The 18,038-nt window shown below is 34.2% G+C and overlaps 1 protein-coding gene across 2 annotated transcripts in view; it reads right to left on the bottom strand.

Annotated features, from left to right (window-relative positions):
- The window catches only part of LRP1B (LDL receptor related protein 1B), a 1,698,272-nt gene that overhangs the window by 217,352 nt on the left and 1,462,882 nt on the right, over window positions 1–18,038 (bottom strand). For both annotated transcript variants that reach the window (XM_081095916.1, XM_081095917.1), the window contains exons 58-60: window positions 15,573–15,695; window positions 13,862–14,043; window positions 2,497–2,696 (exon numbers count right to left, since the gene is read on the bottom strand). In XM_081095916.1, the coding sequence (XP_080952042.1) occupies window positions 2,497–2,696; window positions 13,862–14,043; window positions 15,573–15,695 (505 nt within the window). The remainder of the gene's footprint in view (window positions 1–2,496; window positions 2,697–13,861; window positions 14,044–15,572; window positions 15,696–18,038) is intronic.

The following is an 18,038-nucleotide window of genomic DNA, read 5'->3' as shown; positions in this document are numbered from 1 at the left end:
AAATTCTTTATATATCCTTTGTATTCCCAAATTACTTATTTCAGGATTGACATATCCCATTCTTTTGATTAGCTGTGGCTCCAGTTTTAATATATAGAATAAATAAGAACAATAATACTAGTTTAGTTAAAAGAAAAGTCAGTGACCAAACCAATAGAGAAGTTATTTTAACATATCTTATTTTCCTCCAAATCACATCTAGAAAACAGCAGCATTCTCTATGTCTTTATGGGGAAAATGCAAGAAGCAGAAAAAACCTATTTCCCTCTATAAATATGGAAAATAAATGGCTTTTTTTCCCATTGGATGTAGAGTTGACATAATTTAGGCTGCCTACAATTAGTAGCACATTAGTAACTACCAAGTAATTATTGGCTTTCATTCAGATGCTGGCAGATGCCTGATAAGACACTTAATGAATTTTTCATTAGTCTTCTTCTGAAAACCTTTAGGAGAAAATATTTATAAAGGCAGCAACTCTTTTACTTTTCTTTCCCACCCCCAATCCTTAAGCCTCAAAGCATTTTCAAAATCAAATTTTAAAATGTTAACATCATACCTGCATATCTGTCAGCTAAATATTTCACTCATTAATAGATTTAGTACCATGGTCTCTTGCTATATATGTCCCTCTACCCAAAGTCAACACCAATTCTATAATTAAGGAACACTTCATGTACATGCATTTAATTTTGTATTAAGATTTCAAAACAGTAGTCACCTACATATCTGACATAATTTTTAAATAATGAGTAGGGGGTGCAATCAATAGTTTCTAATAGACATTTTTAAATACAGTTTTGGTTACTCCAACACTAAGGTTTAAATGAAAACAGGCAAATACTTGCTGCTCTGATATCTGCCAAGAAATTATTTACATTTAATTGTACAGTAAAATTTTGGCACAAAGTAATACATTCACAACACCTAGTACTGTATATAGAGGCTAAAAATAGGTTCATGGTTATCTAAGAAAAATACTGATTGCCACAATAAAACTTTCAATAATATCATCTAGGTATGTTGCAGAACATAACATTACTGTCTTTGCAGGATATATAACTGCTGCACACATTAAGTGTGATTTGGAGTTGTCAACATTGCTTTGGCTGTAATTAAAATCCTAAAGTGATCTTTAAATCGTTCTGCACTCCAATTGCATCCTGATGAGTTTCTTTGTATCTATAATTGGAATGCCAGCACCCAAATGTGTGACTCATTCAACTACACTTGTCAGACCTCAAGCTTCTTACCCTTAAAAAAGCACCTCTAAAAGCTGTCAGCATGTTTAGTTAGAAGGATATAGCTGTTGAAATATTAGCTGAAAGTGACTTGGGAGAAATTATGAAATGGTGTGACTTATTAAGTTTTATTAATGAGCTAATTAATTAATTGATTTTAATTATTTATTTAGTGTTCCCATCCTTCTCAGGACACCACACATTTCCAGGCCTCACCTCTCTTCCTCACCTTTCCTGCTCCTGGACTTTTGTTCTAATGTTACTGCAGAGAAGAAAACAATCTGATAAGCTAAACCACACCAATGTGTAGGCTTTTTTGGAGGCCTCCCTGTGAAAGTTGTACTTCAGGAGATATTTGAAGATGAAAAGGTGACAATAGGTCATTAAAGATGAATAAAAACTGATTTCTTTACTTTGAAAAAAATCTAATCCTTAAAAAGCCACCTACATATTTTGATTGTTCATTTGAATTGTCTGTGGTTTCTGTCATATCCATTTCATCTTTATCTCTACCCCTTCTTTATTCTGTCATTCTCTACTGCCCCTCCAAGTTCTCCCATCCTCAGCTGTTTTCTCTGATCTCTAATTCTAGTGTTAACTCCCTCATACGCTCTTCCTTCAATTGTTTTATACTTAGAGCTTTTAATCTACTCTGCATTACAAAATATAGAAAAAAAGTATCTGCCAAATTATATTCATTCATATTTAAATTATGAACATTTCTTAATGTTATTCCAATTTGAAAGTTGTTTCCACACTAATTTTTGTTGCCATTGTTTATTAGATAACAATCAATTTAATCATGTTTTAATATAACTGATCACTTTTAAATAATATTGCTTAAGTTGCTTTGAAGACCTGTACTTTTACTTAGTGTTTTAAGAAAACTCCACCCTATTAGATTGTAATAAAAGCCTTATGTTTACAAGCAAATATTCTTGTTTAAATTCAATTAGAATTCATGTTTATGTTAACTTATATTTTGTCCATTTATATATAAAAACTACTTAGAAAAGTACAATTAGAGAAAACCTAGAGTGTCAAAATTATTTTTATTCATGATTATAGAAGTTTTCAATAAATATATCTGATTACTTATTTAGCAATATTATCATAAATGAGTATGATAATTAACACTAAATTGGGAAATATATTTGATGAAAGTATATGTAATGAATATATATATATACATATTTTTTTCTAAAATATTTTATGAAGTGGCAAAACACTGAATCATTTGTGCTATTGTACCAACCTTTATGTCTATGAGATCCATCCATGTTGCTAAATTCAATGTGATTCTCATCAGCCCAGTAGAGTCTATGGTTGACATAATCTATAGTTAGTGCCATAGGTCTGGAAATCCTGGTGTCTATGACAACACTCTGATTGGTTCCATCCATTCCAACACGGCCAATGTGCGGATACTCACAGCAGTCAATCCAATACAAATACCTAGGAAAGAAAGTCAATAGCCATTTTGTTTACAGACACTTAAGGAGTAAAACCTCACACAATAGTTCACATCTGTGCTCAACTATCCCCAACTAATTTTTGGTGTCTCTCTGAACTGTAGCTTCTAAGAAGCACAAGTCAAGGGAAAGTTTTCTAATGATTTTTTCATACTTTTAAATGTCCATATAATTTTAAACATGTTTTCTTTAGTATACAAACTCATATATAATATACATTGTTAACACATGTAAACCTTCAAAATCCATCTATAATGTCAGGTAGTAAAATTTTCCAGATATATGATTTTCTTTTGGTATGTCATTTATGAAAAATTCTAAATGAATTGTAGAGGAGTGCATTATATTTGCTTAACTCTGCAACTGTCCAATGTGTTAGGCACTAGCTAGTTGTGACTCTTCAAATTTAAATTAATTAAAGATATGTAAGATTAAATGGACTGCATTGCACCTCAGTCACACCAGCACATTTCTGGGGCTTGACAACCATGTGTCTGGTGGCTCCATATCCAATAGCATAGATCTAGAGCACTTACATCATCACAGAAAGTTCTATTTGGCAGCACTGATTTAAATTATGTTACTGGAAATTCTAGTGTAGAATATATATATACTGTGGGCAATAAATAGTAAAATTAAGTAATATTGGTACTAAAGCTAATTGAGCTAAACATAAATATTGTACCCCATAATATACAAATAATGTATTATATTATGTGTGTGTAGATGTACAGAGATTACTTAGAAATTTCTTTCTATTTAATTAAACCATTTATTTTTATCAGTAGAAAAAGCACTTTTGGAATATTTCCTTATCTCTATTATTCAATATTGGAGTTAGATATAGGATCTTTAATGGGCTTTTCACCCTCCAACTCTAAAATTAAAATCTATTAACCAAATTATTTTTCCCAGACCTCATCTATTCTTTTTTTTATTTATTGCTTAAAGTATTACAAAGGGTATTACATATGTGTCCTTTTTTCCCCCCACCCTTGACAGTCCCCTAGCCTCCCCTACCCCCCAGTGTCTTATGTCCATTGGTTATGCTTCTATGCATGCATACAAGTCCTTTGGTTGATCTCTTACCCCCCTCCCTCCTGCCCCCCAACCCTCCCCGGCCTTCCCGCTGCATCATCTTTTCTTTTTGTATAATTAAAATAATATGGCATGATGTAGGTAGCGGCTCTAGGGTCAAGCCTCGGGCTGACCTGTGGCAGGGCCACACACAAGTCCCAGCCTGGAGGGCAGAGCTCTCCTAGCATAATTAAGCCTGACCTTGTAGCCCTCCCTCATTCCTTTCTAAGTAGCTAATGGGCTGTGGGAGGTGCAGCAAGTGTTGCCAAAACAAGAACATGTGTATACATGTTAATCTACCCTTGTTTTAATCAGACTATAAAATAAAGCATCCACATGCAGGCTGGGTCTTTTGTGTCCTCATCCAAGCACGGGAGATCTACGGAGTCCCAGCTGTATTCTCTTGTCTGTCTTTTCTTTAATCATTCACCACCCCTCCTCAGGTTCACCTTTGGCCATGCTGGAGCAGCACAGTATGAGATTACTATCTATGGTTAAAACTGGAATATGCAGCTTAAACTTAAAATATGTCTCATATATTCTGACATTGAAAATTGTGCTCAGTTATTTTAACCACACACTAGAAAAAAAAATAAAGGTTTTCAGAAAAAAAACACATTTATCAAATACAGGGATAACATAAATAATCATTGTAAAAATGTATATTTTGTATTAGTTATTTCAGAAGTATATGCATAAAAGCAAGTGATAGTGGATTATAAAGATAATAAAAATATTGTTACTTTGCTAGTCAACATTTCATTGAATCCTAATTAAGCATGACAAAAAATGCAAAGCCCTGGCCGGTTTGGCTCAGTGGATAGAACATTGGCCTGCGGACTGAAGGGTCCCAGGTTCGATTCCGGTCAAGGGCATGTGCCTTGGTTGCGGGCACATCCCCAGTGGGGAGTGTGCAGGAGGCAGCTGATCAATGTTTCTCTTTCATTGATGTTTCTATCTCTCTATTCCTCTCCCTTCCTCTCTGTAAAAAAACCAATAAAATATTTTTAAAAAATGCAAAATATATTTTTGATAAAAACTAAACAAAAGGTAGAATTGTGTGAGCAGAGACCTAAAAAGAGCTCTCAGAGCCAAAAGTTGAAATCAGACCTGAGTCTGAAAATACCTTTCAACCTTGCATAGGGCAATGCTGGAATTCCTACCTAAGGTTTGTGTAGATCTATGTTATTTTGCACATATTTTGAAAATTTCAAATTATCAAGTAATAATACATGAGAAGCACTTCAGAAACTAATGAGTTCTATTTTTTATCTTGAATTATTTTTAGCATATCTTCATTTAGAAAAGCCAACATATGTAGTGAAATACATCAAGAAAAACACACAATCTGTTCTTTTCAAGTAAATTTATGGAGGAATCCCTGGCTGTCGATACGAGAGATGATGATGGATATATAAAACAAACAAAAAAAGTAATAAAAAATAAATAGAAATCAAAAGATTATTCAACTCACTAAAGTAAATTAGAACATTCCACCTTGCCTTTCTGACCCTCCAATCTTGGGAACACTAACACAGCAATTTTGTCTTCCTAATAAATGTGGTATGATTATGCCAGCTTCTCTAACACATATTAGCTATGACCAAATTTATTGTCATTTTATGTTTTTGAGAACTAAATATAAGCAAATAACATTTAAAAGCAGTATTTAAAAATGAACATACATTAAAATGAACATACCCAAATTGTTTTAACTAGAGATAGTCTTCATATTTCTATTTAGTTGTTTATTCTACATTTGCCTGCACTTGCAATTAAACAAAGTTAAAAGGAGTTTTCTCCATTAAAGGATATCATCAGCAAAAGAAATTCAAATTTTTGGATGTGAATAATAATTGCTTTGAAGTCATTAAGTCAGCTATAAATTTCAAATTGTTTGATCTCCATATAATATTAATTCTAAATTTTTATTTGTATTCTGAAATTTTTCAATTGCCTACTTATCATCATTTTTTTAAAATAATTCTTTATTGTTGAAAGTATTATGTATTTTCCCTTTTGTCCCCCATTGACTCCCTCCAGCCCACCTCACCCCCTGCCCCAGGCCCTCACTGCCCCATTGTCTGTGGCTATGGGTCATGCATATATGCATATAAGGTTCTTGGTTGATTACTTCCCACTCACCCATACTTCCCCTCCTTCCCTCCAAGATTCCACAATGTTCTATGCTTCCATGTCTATGGATCCACTCTGTCCATCAGTTTATTTTGTTACTCAGATTCCACATATGAGTGAGATCATGTGATTCTTGTCTTTCTCTGGCTGACTTATCTCACTTAGCATGATACTCTCCACATCCATCCATGCTGTCTCAAAGGGTTAGAGATTCTTCTATTTTACTACTACATAGTATTCCATGGTATAAATGTACAAAACTTTTTTATCCACCCATCTATTGATGGGCACTTGGGCTGTTTCCAGATCTTGGCTATTGTAAATTGTGCTGCTATGAACTTAGGGGTACACACAGTCTTCCTGATTGGCCTTTTGGTTTTCTTAGGATATATTCCTAGAAGGTGGATCACTGGGTCAAATGGAAGTTCCATATTCATTTTGAATCACGGTTTTAAGAGGAGGAAGAGTGTTTTCATGGAGTCCAACATCTGGTTACTTCACTCTCAGAAAGATCATTAAGCATTCTTGGCCTGAAATCCCCTCTTTGGCATCCAACTCGCCATTGTTTGGCACAATATACTTTTTCAAATTTCTCTCCAATATTAAAACGTGAAATCAGCTCTAGTTGGAGCATTTAACTCAAGTTCCACATTTACACCTATGTGCTTTTATCTTATCATTTGCCTTGCCCTTGCCTGTTCAATTACATAGATGTTTTTATTCAGACATAATCCACATTGCCACCCTGTTCTCCACAAGTTCTTTTCTGAATCGTGTCAGTGCATAATTTCAAGGCAAGTTACAAGATTAAATATAATTGAGAAATGCTTTCTTAAACAAAGTAAGCATTATTGTTTTTATTGTAAGATATTCAGACCCTTTTATATGCTATAAAACAGTGATTTTTCTAAGAGGCAATTGCAATATCCCTTTTTTTAATCACATAGTTTGAGGTGACAGCATTTATTTTTTTAGAGCACTTTACAGAAATCATACTTCCAGAACCTGTGCTGTAGCCCTTTTTGGTCTTCGGAATTTCATTGCCATGTGTGTAATTGAACAACACATGTATCAGGCACATAAGAACCCACAAAACAGTACTGATATGGGTTCTCAGGCCTCATAATCGAAAAACCTAAGTCAATAAGTCATTTGGTGGAACATCTTTGATAAGCCCTAAGGCCATTCTTAAGTAGATTGAGAACCATAGTTTGAACCAATAATTCATTGGGGCTATATTAAATACCAGATATTGCTTAGTACTGAGAAAACAGAGGGAAACAGATGTCATTTTTGCCTCAAATATCTCTCAGTGAATACAATAGAAGTGGAGGTAAAACAAATGAAAAAATTATAGCATATTATGATAAAACTATTTTACTATGAAGGCACAAAAGAGGGGATGATAGTTTAGCTAGAAAAGGCACGAAAGAAATCTGTGCTCACTAATAGTTTTTTTAACATAAATTTTATCTTCACAACTACCTTATGAATTCTTTAATAACAATGACATTTATATCTTTCATATTTTGGAACACAGTATAACTTAATTAAAGATTATAATGCTGCAACAGGTCTTGAATATCACCTAGCTTAAAGCTTTCATGTTACCACTAAATTGAGACCATAAAAGAATATTTTTTTTCTAGTCAACTATGATAGTGATACAGTTGGGACAGAACTCAGGTTGCTAGATTTATAGACTGGCTTTTTTCTTTCTTTCCTGAGAGCACTAATTAGTCTAAAGCAAATAAGCTTTAGAAACAAATTACTTGGGTTGCAATTCCAGATTTACCCATTACTAGTTATGTGAACCTGGACACTTTAATTAGCCTGCCTTAGCCTGGACTTACTCATATGTTTAAAAGTGATAATAATTGTTTCTCCTCACAGTACACTGTATGTATTAAATAAGAGAATATAAGGACAGACTCAGAATACTGGTAAGCATGGACTAAGTGTTCAGCAAATATTAGCTATCATTATTTTATCTGCATTAGATATGCACCATATGCAGTAATACATTTTTTGGTTTAACAATATACACATAACTAGAGGCCTGGTGCATGAATTCCTGCACATTGAAAGGAAATTAATTAGGAGGTGGCTGGCAGAGTGGGACTGGGCGAGACGGGTCAGATACCCCTTGGAGCCAACTTCCCGTGGTCCCTCCCAGGCCAGCCACACCTGGGGTGGTGCTGGGGCTTGAAGGGTATCTGCAGAGTGAACAGGGTCCCTCCAGCAGGTGGGGTCCTCAGCCTGGCCTGAGAGGATTGGGCTGAAACCGGCAGTCCGACATCCTCCAAGGAGTCCCAGAGTTCGAGAGGGCACTCTGCAAAGTTGCTGTCGCTTGGCAGCTCCTGTGTTGAGTGCTGCCCCCTGGTGGTCATTGCACATCATATCTAGGGCTGGTGAGCTGGTCGGCCGATCACTTAGCCTTTTATATATATAGACTAGAGGCCCGGTGCACAAAATTCGTGCACGGGGGGCGGGGGGGGGGGTGTTCCTTAGCCTGGCCTACAATGACACCAGCGTCCTGCCCTGGCCACCATGGGCACCACCATCTTTGTCGCACAATGACGGTTAATTTTCATATTACTCTTTTAGTAGATAGGATGGTTACTTGCTAGATCTGGATTGTATGTATGTTATTACATGATTTACCTGAATTTTATGTGTGTTATTACATTAGTAGTCTACTTACATACTCATCAACCAAAAAACTATTATGAAAACATTCCCATCCACTCAAAAAAGTATTAGTTGAACTATACTCAGGTATGAATGAGCCTTCATAAACATAGGATTTTTTGTGTCTATCTCCTTATGGGTAGCTAATTTCTGATAGCTAAATTTCATTTTCTTTTCTATAGTTAACCCATCATTAATATATGTTTGTTTCAAGTTTCTCAGCACCAGACATACAGGTAATTTTAACATCTGAAATGCAACCTCTTAAAAATTACCTAAGTACAATATTTGTTGTAAATTATTAAAGCTGAAAATTAAAACTTTAGTGAAAATATTAAAAAGAGAGTTCTAAATTTCAACCAAATATTGTATAATATTTACCTAAGATTACATCTGAAAAATATGATCCTCAAATAATATCTATTCTGTAAGTTATTACCAAGTGTAAATACACAAAAGAAGATCTACTTGTAACCATAACAAGCTTCTGTGATTCCTGAGGATGTCTTTTTATAGTTTAATGTAATACTTTAGATTTCTACATAGTAGACTTCCTGTAGACTTCCTATAGACTAAATATGAAAATAGAGGTTTAAAAACTGGTGGGAAAAATAAGGAGATTTTTTTTTTAATTTCTGAAAGTATTACAAAGGGTATTACATATGTGTCTTTTTTTTTTCCCCCGCCCTTGACTATCCCCTTGCCTCCCCCACCCCCCAGCGTCCCATGTCCATTGGTTATGCATATATGCATGCATACAAGTCCTTTGGTTGATCTCTTATACCCCTCCCTCCTGCCCCCCAACTTTCCCCTGCCTTCCTGCTGCAGTTTGACAATCTGTTTGAGGCAGCTCTGCCTCTGTATCTATTACTGTTCAAAAGTTTATAATGGTCTCTATTATCCATGAATGAGTGAGATCATGTGGTATTTTTCCTTCATTGACTGGCTTATTTCACTTTGCATAATGCTCTCCAGTTCCATCCATGAGATTTTTTATGTGACTTTTTAATTTCATAAAATATTTCTGTGTTCCCCACAGAAATCTGAAACAATTTTCATTCCTGGTATGTTTTTCATTTCCTCACAACAAAAATTTTCTTATGACACTTTTCTTTGAAACATGCAAGTTATTTATATATCAATATTTTGGTTTGTACATACAAGGTATCTATAACCATATGTGCTATGTATGTCCAGTTGCCTATTTATTATTTCCTCCAACAATGAATTTAGCTACCCCTGTGTTAGGTGCAAACTAAAATTAAACCATGGCCATTATGCTAATGGAACTCTTTCTACATACATAAACATATACACCAATAATAGTCATATATACACCTGAAACTAATATGGCATATGCCAATTATACTGCAATAAAAATAAATAAATAGTGAAAAAAATAAAACAGTTGTATAATGTAATGTGTTCAATATATGGTGTCTACTTAAGCACAGTTGGGGGATGTTTCACAGAAGTAGTTATATTGTCTGCTCTTGCTGGAAAAATGGAAAGTTATTTCAACTGGAGAAAAAGAAGGGCATTCTAGAAAGAAAGAATATTTGGAAAGAAAAATAAATAAGTAATATACTTTAAAAATAAAGCATGATTATAATGATTTAGGCAGTTTCCTTTGTTTCCAAAAAACTCTTATTATCTATATTTAAAGTTTTGTAAAAAGGCTAATTGTTAAAATGGAAAAAGGAAAAAAGTATATTTTCTCTTTTTTTTTTCTTATCTCTTGTTTGGATGGCTCTTCAAAAATCATGCTCATGACCCAAGATTATTTTGTTCCTGGAAACTCTAGTGTCATATAATAGAGAAAATATATAAGCAAAGCTTGAAAACTGGGTTAAACCCACTCTTTAATATCTCACTACCTAAATAATCCTGAGAAAGTCACTTATGCATTTTGAGGTTGAATGTTCTAACTGTACTCTAAGGATGATAGTAAAAATTATCCTCTTTCCAAGAGACTCTGAGTAAATAGTACAAGCACATAAAATATAAAATGGGGGATAACTTTCTAATTCATAAAATGCTATACAAGTGGTAGTAATCTTCATCCTCATTATAGTATCAGAACGCCCAATCTCAATAGGTCTACAGACCAATCTGGAGAAGTTATTTTTCTAATTGCCTGTTTGCCCAAGCCAGAAAGCTTGCTTATTTTGTTTGTTTGTTTTGTTATTGTTATTTTGTTCTATTTATAGCTCTTCCTTACTCTGTAAAGTGAACTGGTATAAAAGTTCCACAATTACTTATAATTATTTCATTCCAAACATGTGAGTTCTTCCCACTGTGCCATAGTCTTGTGTGTGTCTTTGCTTTCCCAGAGAGCTTATTCTTTTTTGCTTGAAATGCCTCATGCTCTGGAGTGCATCTCATTACCTAATTCTTACTCTACCCATTTTGTCTATGAAGATTTCTCTGATCTCAGTTGAGCTATTAACATGTTCTGTTTTCTCTATCTTATAATTATTAGATTGTATTCTAATGACTTACTCATCTGTCTACCCACTGCACAATAAAATAATTGAAGATAGGTGCCTTTTATCTTTATGCTCCTACTATAGTGCTATATATACACTAAATGATAAAGAAATAAGTGTTGAAAAAATGAATGAGTAGAAAATTTATTTTCTGCTAACTAGGACTATCACATATTCACTTTAATGTCTATCATGAGGGTCTTTTGCTATTATAACATGAATTGACATCTTAATCACCCAAAAAGATAAAATTATGCTCAGCAAAGTTTTAACATTATGTTTTCTATTCTAGTTTAAAAATATAAATATTTTTAAAAATATAAATTAGTGCAAAATATAAATATTGCACTAATGACTTTTATAAATATTGAATGTAAATAATTTTTATTACCCCACATTTATGATAATTTAGAACGTTGTTTCCCAAGTTAGCCAGATAACAAAATTATTAGAATAATTGAATTTTGGTTGAATTTAAATATAACAGCCAAGAAGATGGTCTATCTACTTGTAGCTCTTTCTACTCTTAGTCATTACCATATCCAAATTGATTTGTGACAATCGGCATACTGTTATTAAAAGATAAAAATGACTACAAACTGCTTCCTATATGTTTAATGCTTCATTACACTAGTGCCATAATCTTTATCCTCCCTTAAACAAAGCCTTGCCCAATCCCTCACTGAATATCAGGACAGAAATCTCACTTCTCAAGGAAACAGAGGTCAGTACTGTTGGCATCTTCAAAACGTATGCAAATAACAATGGCAATCCGATGTAGAAAGATTCAATTGCACTTTTTATGAAATAATCTTAGCATTTCAGCTGCCATTTTTAAAGCAGGATTGCACAATATTGGAGGCATTTATGGCATTTTCACCCTGAAGCGCACTTCATAAAAGTGAAAATCCAGGTTGCCCTACTGACTCCCTCAGGGGAGCTAGGAAAACAGCATGAACAAAAAGGGGTCATTAAATTTTATCTGTTAGAATAGGCGGCTTTCACTGTTTCATAAAAACTTCAAATTTTTATCTGTTTCTTTGGTTATAATATGGCATATCCATATCAGAAACCAAATATTATCAAAAAAGGAAATCAAGGGAGTCTCTGTTAATCTCTACAATAATTTAATACGTCACTTTTTAAATTGACACTTTTGATGGTTGGGTTTATGTTGATGATAACTTATAACTGTTTTCAGTTTATGAGGTAATAACTTGGATCTGGACAAAATAAAACAAAACTGGATTCAGGTTAGGATACAGTTTTAAGTAGGAAATTCCACAAGACTATTGTTACCCACAGGTAATGTGTGTTTTTTTCATTTAGAAAATGAAGCACCTTGAATGGTATAAAATGAGAAGCTAAGCCAGCCATATCAACTTTAAAGAAAGGGACAATGGTTTGGACACAGTAAAATAAATACCTTCTCAGAAAATACAAAAGGAAATAAATTATTTAAATTCTTATGAATGAATGATGATGGTAACCAAACTTAGTACATCTGGACATAATATATTGAAACTTGTGTGGAAACAGTCTCTCATGACTCTCAGCTAAAATAGAATTTATACTCTTGAAATTTATGTTGCCATGGTAAAGAAAATATTTTAAAAGGTAACAAAATGGTTACATAAATATATAGTGAAAAGTTAACACTTGCACATTACTTTGGAAATAGAACAATGTTTATAGTAGAAGGGTTCTCTATTAGGTACTATTTTTACCCAAAATAATGTTTAAAATTAAGCTTTAAAATATACTATGACATGACTACTCTGCCAATTGCAAATATAAGGGGCCAAAACACAGAGTCATTATATTAGCAAAAAGCAAAATTGAATTGTTGCATATGATATGATAAAAGCAATGATTTGGTGAAACATATTTGAAATTAATTTAGGTAGCAGAAAATTAAGAGCACTATAGTGTACTATTTTAAAACATCAAATTCTTTAAAATTCTTATTTTAGAAAGTGTGGTGAGTAGGTTGAACTTCTACAGAGATCATTTTGGAGTATGTAATCTCTCTAAATTATAGTGCAAAGAACAATGGAAATATATGCCTTCTCTACTTACCAAAACAACATAATTGAAAGTAAACAGTCATAATCTATGGAACTTTAGCAAACATGCACCAGACAGCTTTGACACCTTAATGTGTATCATCTGAAATCTCCAGCCTACTGTCCTTGACCTTATTGATGACCTCTTCTCCATTCTCACAATGACATGCAAATGAAACACAGCTCCAATATGAATCTTTCCTTATACTCTCACTGTGCAGTTTCTTTTGAATGTTTGTAAAATGCACCTTGTTGTTTATTATCCATGGATGCTACTTATGTCTCCTGCTCTAAAATGATACAGAAATGTTATCAGCCACATTTGTGACTACCACATAGACACAAAATGTGATCTAAGAATTTGCTCTTCATTTGCCTTTCCTCCAAGACTTAAAGACATTAAAATCAAATAAATCTATAAGTTTTCTACATTTCCACAATACATTTATTAGTTAGGAAGAATTTTGTTTAGAACTTTAAAATATACTTGCTGTAAAATACCATAACTTTAATTTTTTTTATTTCACTATGGTATTCATATTTCTATTTTTGATTCCTCAGTAAAGATTTCTACACATTCACACTTTACATTGGTTTCCATGTTAAAACACACAGAACAGGATTTGTCACGTTAAATGTAACCCACAATCTTAATTCTTAATTTAAGATTTTCAATGTTTGTTACAAACCCAGCTCGTGGATCTAAAGACAGGTCCCTGGGAAACTTCAGCTTCTTGCTAACGAGTATAGTAGGGTATAAGCCATTGACTTTGGATACTTCAATGATCCTTTTCTCTGTGTCAGACCAGTAGAGGTTTTTTCCAATCCAATCAACAGCAAGTGCATTGGGGACGGCTGTGTTATGTACTACCTAACAAAATAAGAATTTAAACAGTTAACAGCGTAAATGCCTAGAATAAGGACTGAGCACTGCTTCTTGGTTTTTACAGAGAAAATAGAATTCTATTTAAACATTAGAAATAAAATTTACATAGCCATAAAACAGAAAAATTTACCCTAATAAAATGACTTGCTCATTTGTGAGAAATTACCTAATATGTAATCAGGCCCCCAGAAATTACATGCGGTTTTAAGAAAGAAATGCTCAAATTTAAAAACAGCTGTTGGACAGCTGCATAATTATTGATCACATTTTCATTTTCATTTATTTGTACTCTTAAAATTTGGGGCAAAATTCTGTCACAAAGACATACACACACAAAAATTACTGAATTTTATTTTAACAGGTTCTAGGGTAGATATCAATAGCAATTACCATTCCCACAACTGCTGTTGCCCTATATAAATGCTCTACTATAGGAATGGGAAAAAAAATACAAGGGAGAACCCAACATAACCAAAGGGAAATTATTCTCATACAACTATTGTGCTTAATTATAACCCATCTCAATATCAAATATAATAAGAATATAGGCTTTTCATATACAAATATGACACATATAAAATAATCCAAAATTCTTAAAATATATGAGCACTTTTTCTGAGTTTTTCGTGCTTTGAGGACTGAATGAAAGAAGCAATTGAAACACGAGGCTGTTATAGTAATATAGAGACAAAAAAATTGATTTTTTATAGTTATCCTTTCCTAATAACCATAAATAGTAAAGATATAAAGTGACAACATGAACATTTTCAGCATTTGATAATATCAACCTACAATACTGAGCTGTACAATATCTTTTTTTTCTTTCTCCAAAATTCTAAATTGGAAAATTGTCATGTATGACCATTTTAATAAAAATCAGTGAATTATTAATCCCAAAGGAAGAAAGATGAATTTTGTAACCCTATGTTATAACATAATTTAAAGTATTTAAATAATTTTATTTTAAAACCTGAGATAACACAGAAATGGTGCCAAATAGCTCATATCTAGAAGGTGACAGGTATTTAGTTATGATGCTGACTAATCAGAACATTCATGATTTTATACAAATGCATTCAATTATTCCCATCTATAGTAGGTTAATTTTGATAGTGCTCAAATTTTAATCTATAATTTAATTATTAATATTTTCAATTACAAATACTCTGTCTCAACTTTTTCTTTTATATAAATTAACACAATTGAATCTAAGGCACTAATCATTCAAGCTGGAACCATCCATCACATTTTCTAGGGTTGTGAATAGGATCCAAATTTTATTTACTGAATTTTATTTTTACCTTATTTCATGTAATAGCATTATAATGAAATATAAGAATAAAAGGGTCATTTTCACATTTAAACTATGTATTAATTTATATTATAAAATGTGAAATGCAAACCAATCTAATATATTCTATGAGTTGTACCATTACCATCAAATAACATTTTCTATTTAATTCAACCACACTAATAAAATATCCAACAATCCCATTGTTGTAATATTTAGGTACCTTAATATCACTTCCATTTAAACACATTCTATTTATGCGGCTGCCATTGGGTCGGCTGGAATCAATCCAGTAGATGAATTCTTCTCTGTAATCAAAGTCTACAGCAATAACATTGTTTAATCCCTAAAAAGTAAAAAGGAATAAGTAGAAATTACTTTTAAATGTTTTAGGAGTTTATAAGAGTCTCTATCTCCTTTTAAGTACTTATAGCCATTACAATAGTGGCATTTGTGATCAAATCTTTTTAAAAGCATCATATGTTTACATTTTCCCTGCATTATAAACTTAAGATGTTGCATAAGTTATCTGAAAATGTTTTACAAGCAGGCCACAACAATTTCAGCATTTTTATGGATAATGGTGTAATCAAATAGCCAGTAAAGGAGGTGGGGGCAACAACTTGCTTTTGGAGAGATAAAGAGAAAGACTCTCACTGTAGGTTAATATTAAATATACATTTGATATCATTATTATCATCTGCTCTGTAGCGTAACTAGAAAAGAGCACACATTTAAATGGGAAAAACTAAAGATCACTGATGTTTTATGATGATCCCTGGATAGACATCTGATTAAAGTCAGAAAAGACAATTTGGAAATTTTATTATTTACAAAAGCTTTTGTCTCAACTGGATAAATACACTTTTCTTCCCTCACCCCTTTTTTGCTTCCAGTGGTCCCTTGGCAACACAGTGCCATGCTACAATTTAAAGTTAAAACCTTAGGAGAGTATTTGACCAAAGAGGAAGTGGAGAGTCAATATCTTTTTGTCCCGTGTGGTGAGGAAAAGCCTCATTTCAGACTCATGGTTATGCAGTTTTTAGCAAGGAACAAAACAAAAAGGAATTCAGCCGATGGGTTTGAGATGCCTCAGATCTTGGTTTAGTAGTAGTTCTGCTGTTTGACTGATTTTGTGGAGGATTGTGCACCAGCATCTGGGAGTCATCTGAGATGTTAAGATTGTTCAAATGACTGCTTAGGGATTCGTTTAATTCTGGTCTATTGTTAGGGCTTATATATTTACTACCTCAGTGGACCAATAAAACTTAGATCAGAATTTCTATAGTGCTAACTCATTTTAATGCTTGAATAGTTTATTAATATATAAATCCTTTTGGATCAAAAAAATAATTCAATACAGCAGACACTTGGCAAAGCCCTGAGAGATCTTTACTCTACCTTTATAGCTGATGTAAGTTGCTTATATCAATACTAGAGGCCCGGTGCATGAAATTTGTGCATGGGGGGTGGTGTCCCTCAGCCCAGCCTGCACCCTCTCCATTCTGGGACCCCTCGGGGAATGTCCAACTGCCGGTTTAGGCCCAATCCCTCAGGACATCCATCTCACAATCTGGGACTGCTGGATCCCAACCACCTGCCTGCTTGCCTGCCTGATTGCCCCCTAAATGCTCCCCTGCCGGCCTGATTTATGCATAACTGTTCCTCTGCCAGCCTAATTGCCCCTAACTGCCCTCTTCTGCTGGCCTGATTGCCCACAACTGCCCTAACCTGTCGCCTGATCACCCACAACTGTCCTCCCCTGCTGGCCATCTTGTGATGATGTGGGGGCAGCCATCTTGTGATGACATGAGGGCGTCACTCGAGGGCCACCTGGGCTTTTATTAGTATAGATTTATGCCGGGAGCCGGTCCATGCTTGCTGTTTCAAGGGACCTGGCATATATGGCATACTGTTCTTAATATGTTTGCTCACCTTCTAGGCACTATGTGTTTTAACCAAGGTCTCTGAGAAAGGTTGTTTCCCCAGGTAGGGATTTTCCCCTGAAGTTAGGGAGGGAATAAAACCCCTCAACTAAGTGCCAGGCGGGTAATTAATCACTTTAACTATGAACAATCATGCTTAAGCTACATAATCTTTACTCCCTGGAATGGAGATAAGAAACGCCCTAACCTTTGTAATAGAGATTGATAGGATTGAATCAACTGGTATAAATACAGATGTAACAAGTCAGACCTTAGAAGGAGACAGAGGAAGAAGACAGAACCTACACAGAACCTACAGACAGAAGAACTTCACTGAAGAGAACATGGCAAAAGATCCTGGACTGAACCTGACTACAGAAATTGGTAAGAGAACCTGACTAGAACCTGGTGACTGAACCTGGCTGGAGAACCTAGCGAGGGAACATGGCTACAGAACCTGGCTGGAGAACCTGGAGAACCTGGCTGGAGAACCTATCAAGAGAACATGGACACAGAACCTGGCTGGAGATCCTAACCAGAACTTTGCTGGAGATCCTGACCAGAACTTGGCTAGAGATCCTGGCTAGGCTGCTGATCAACTGAACGCTGTCTCCGTGTCATTCCTTCTTCTCCAACTCCGTCTACACCTTTGGGGACCCCTGGACCCGCTGGGGTTGGACCACGGCATATGTACTTAAGTGTACACATCGAGAACGTTGCCTCTGCAGAATCAATGAATGTTCTAAAGTATACATTGAATATAT

Source organism: Myotis nattereri (genome assembly GCF_964212035.1).
Source record: "Myotis nattereri genome assembly, chromosome: 7".
In the NCBI taxonomy this organism is placed as follows: Eukaryota; Metazoa; Chordata; class Mammalia; order Chiroptera; family Vespertilionidae; genus Myotis; species Myotis nattereri.
Note: the sequence above shows the minus strand (reverse complement) of the source record. Positions and strands in the feature narration are given on the sequence as shown.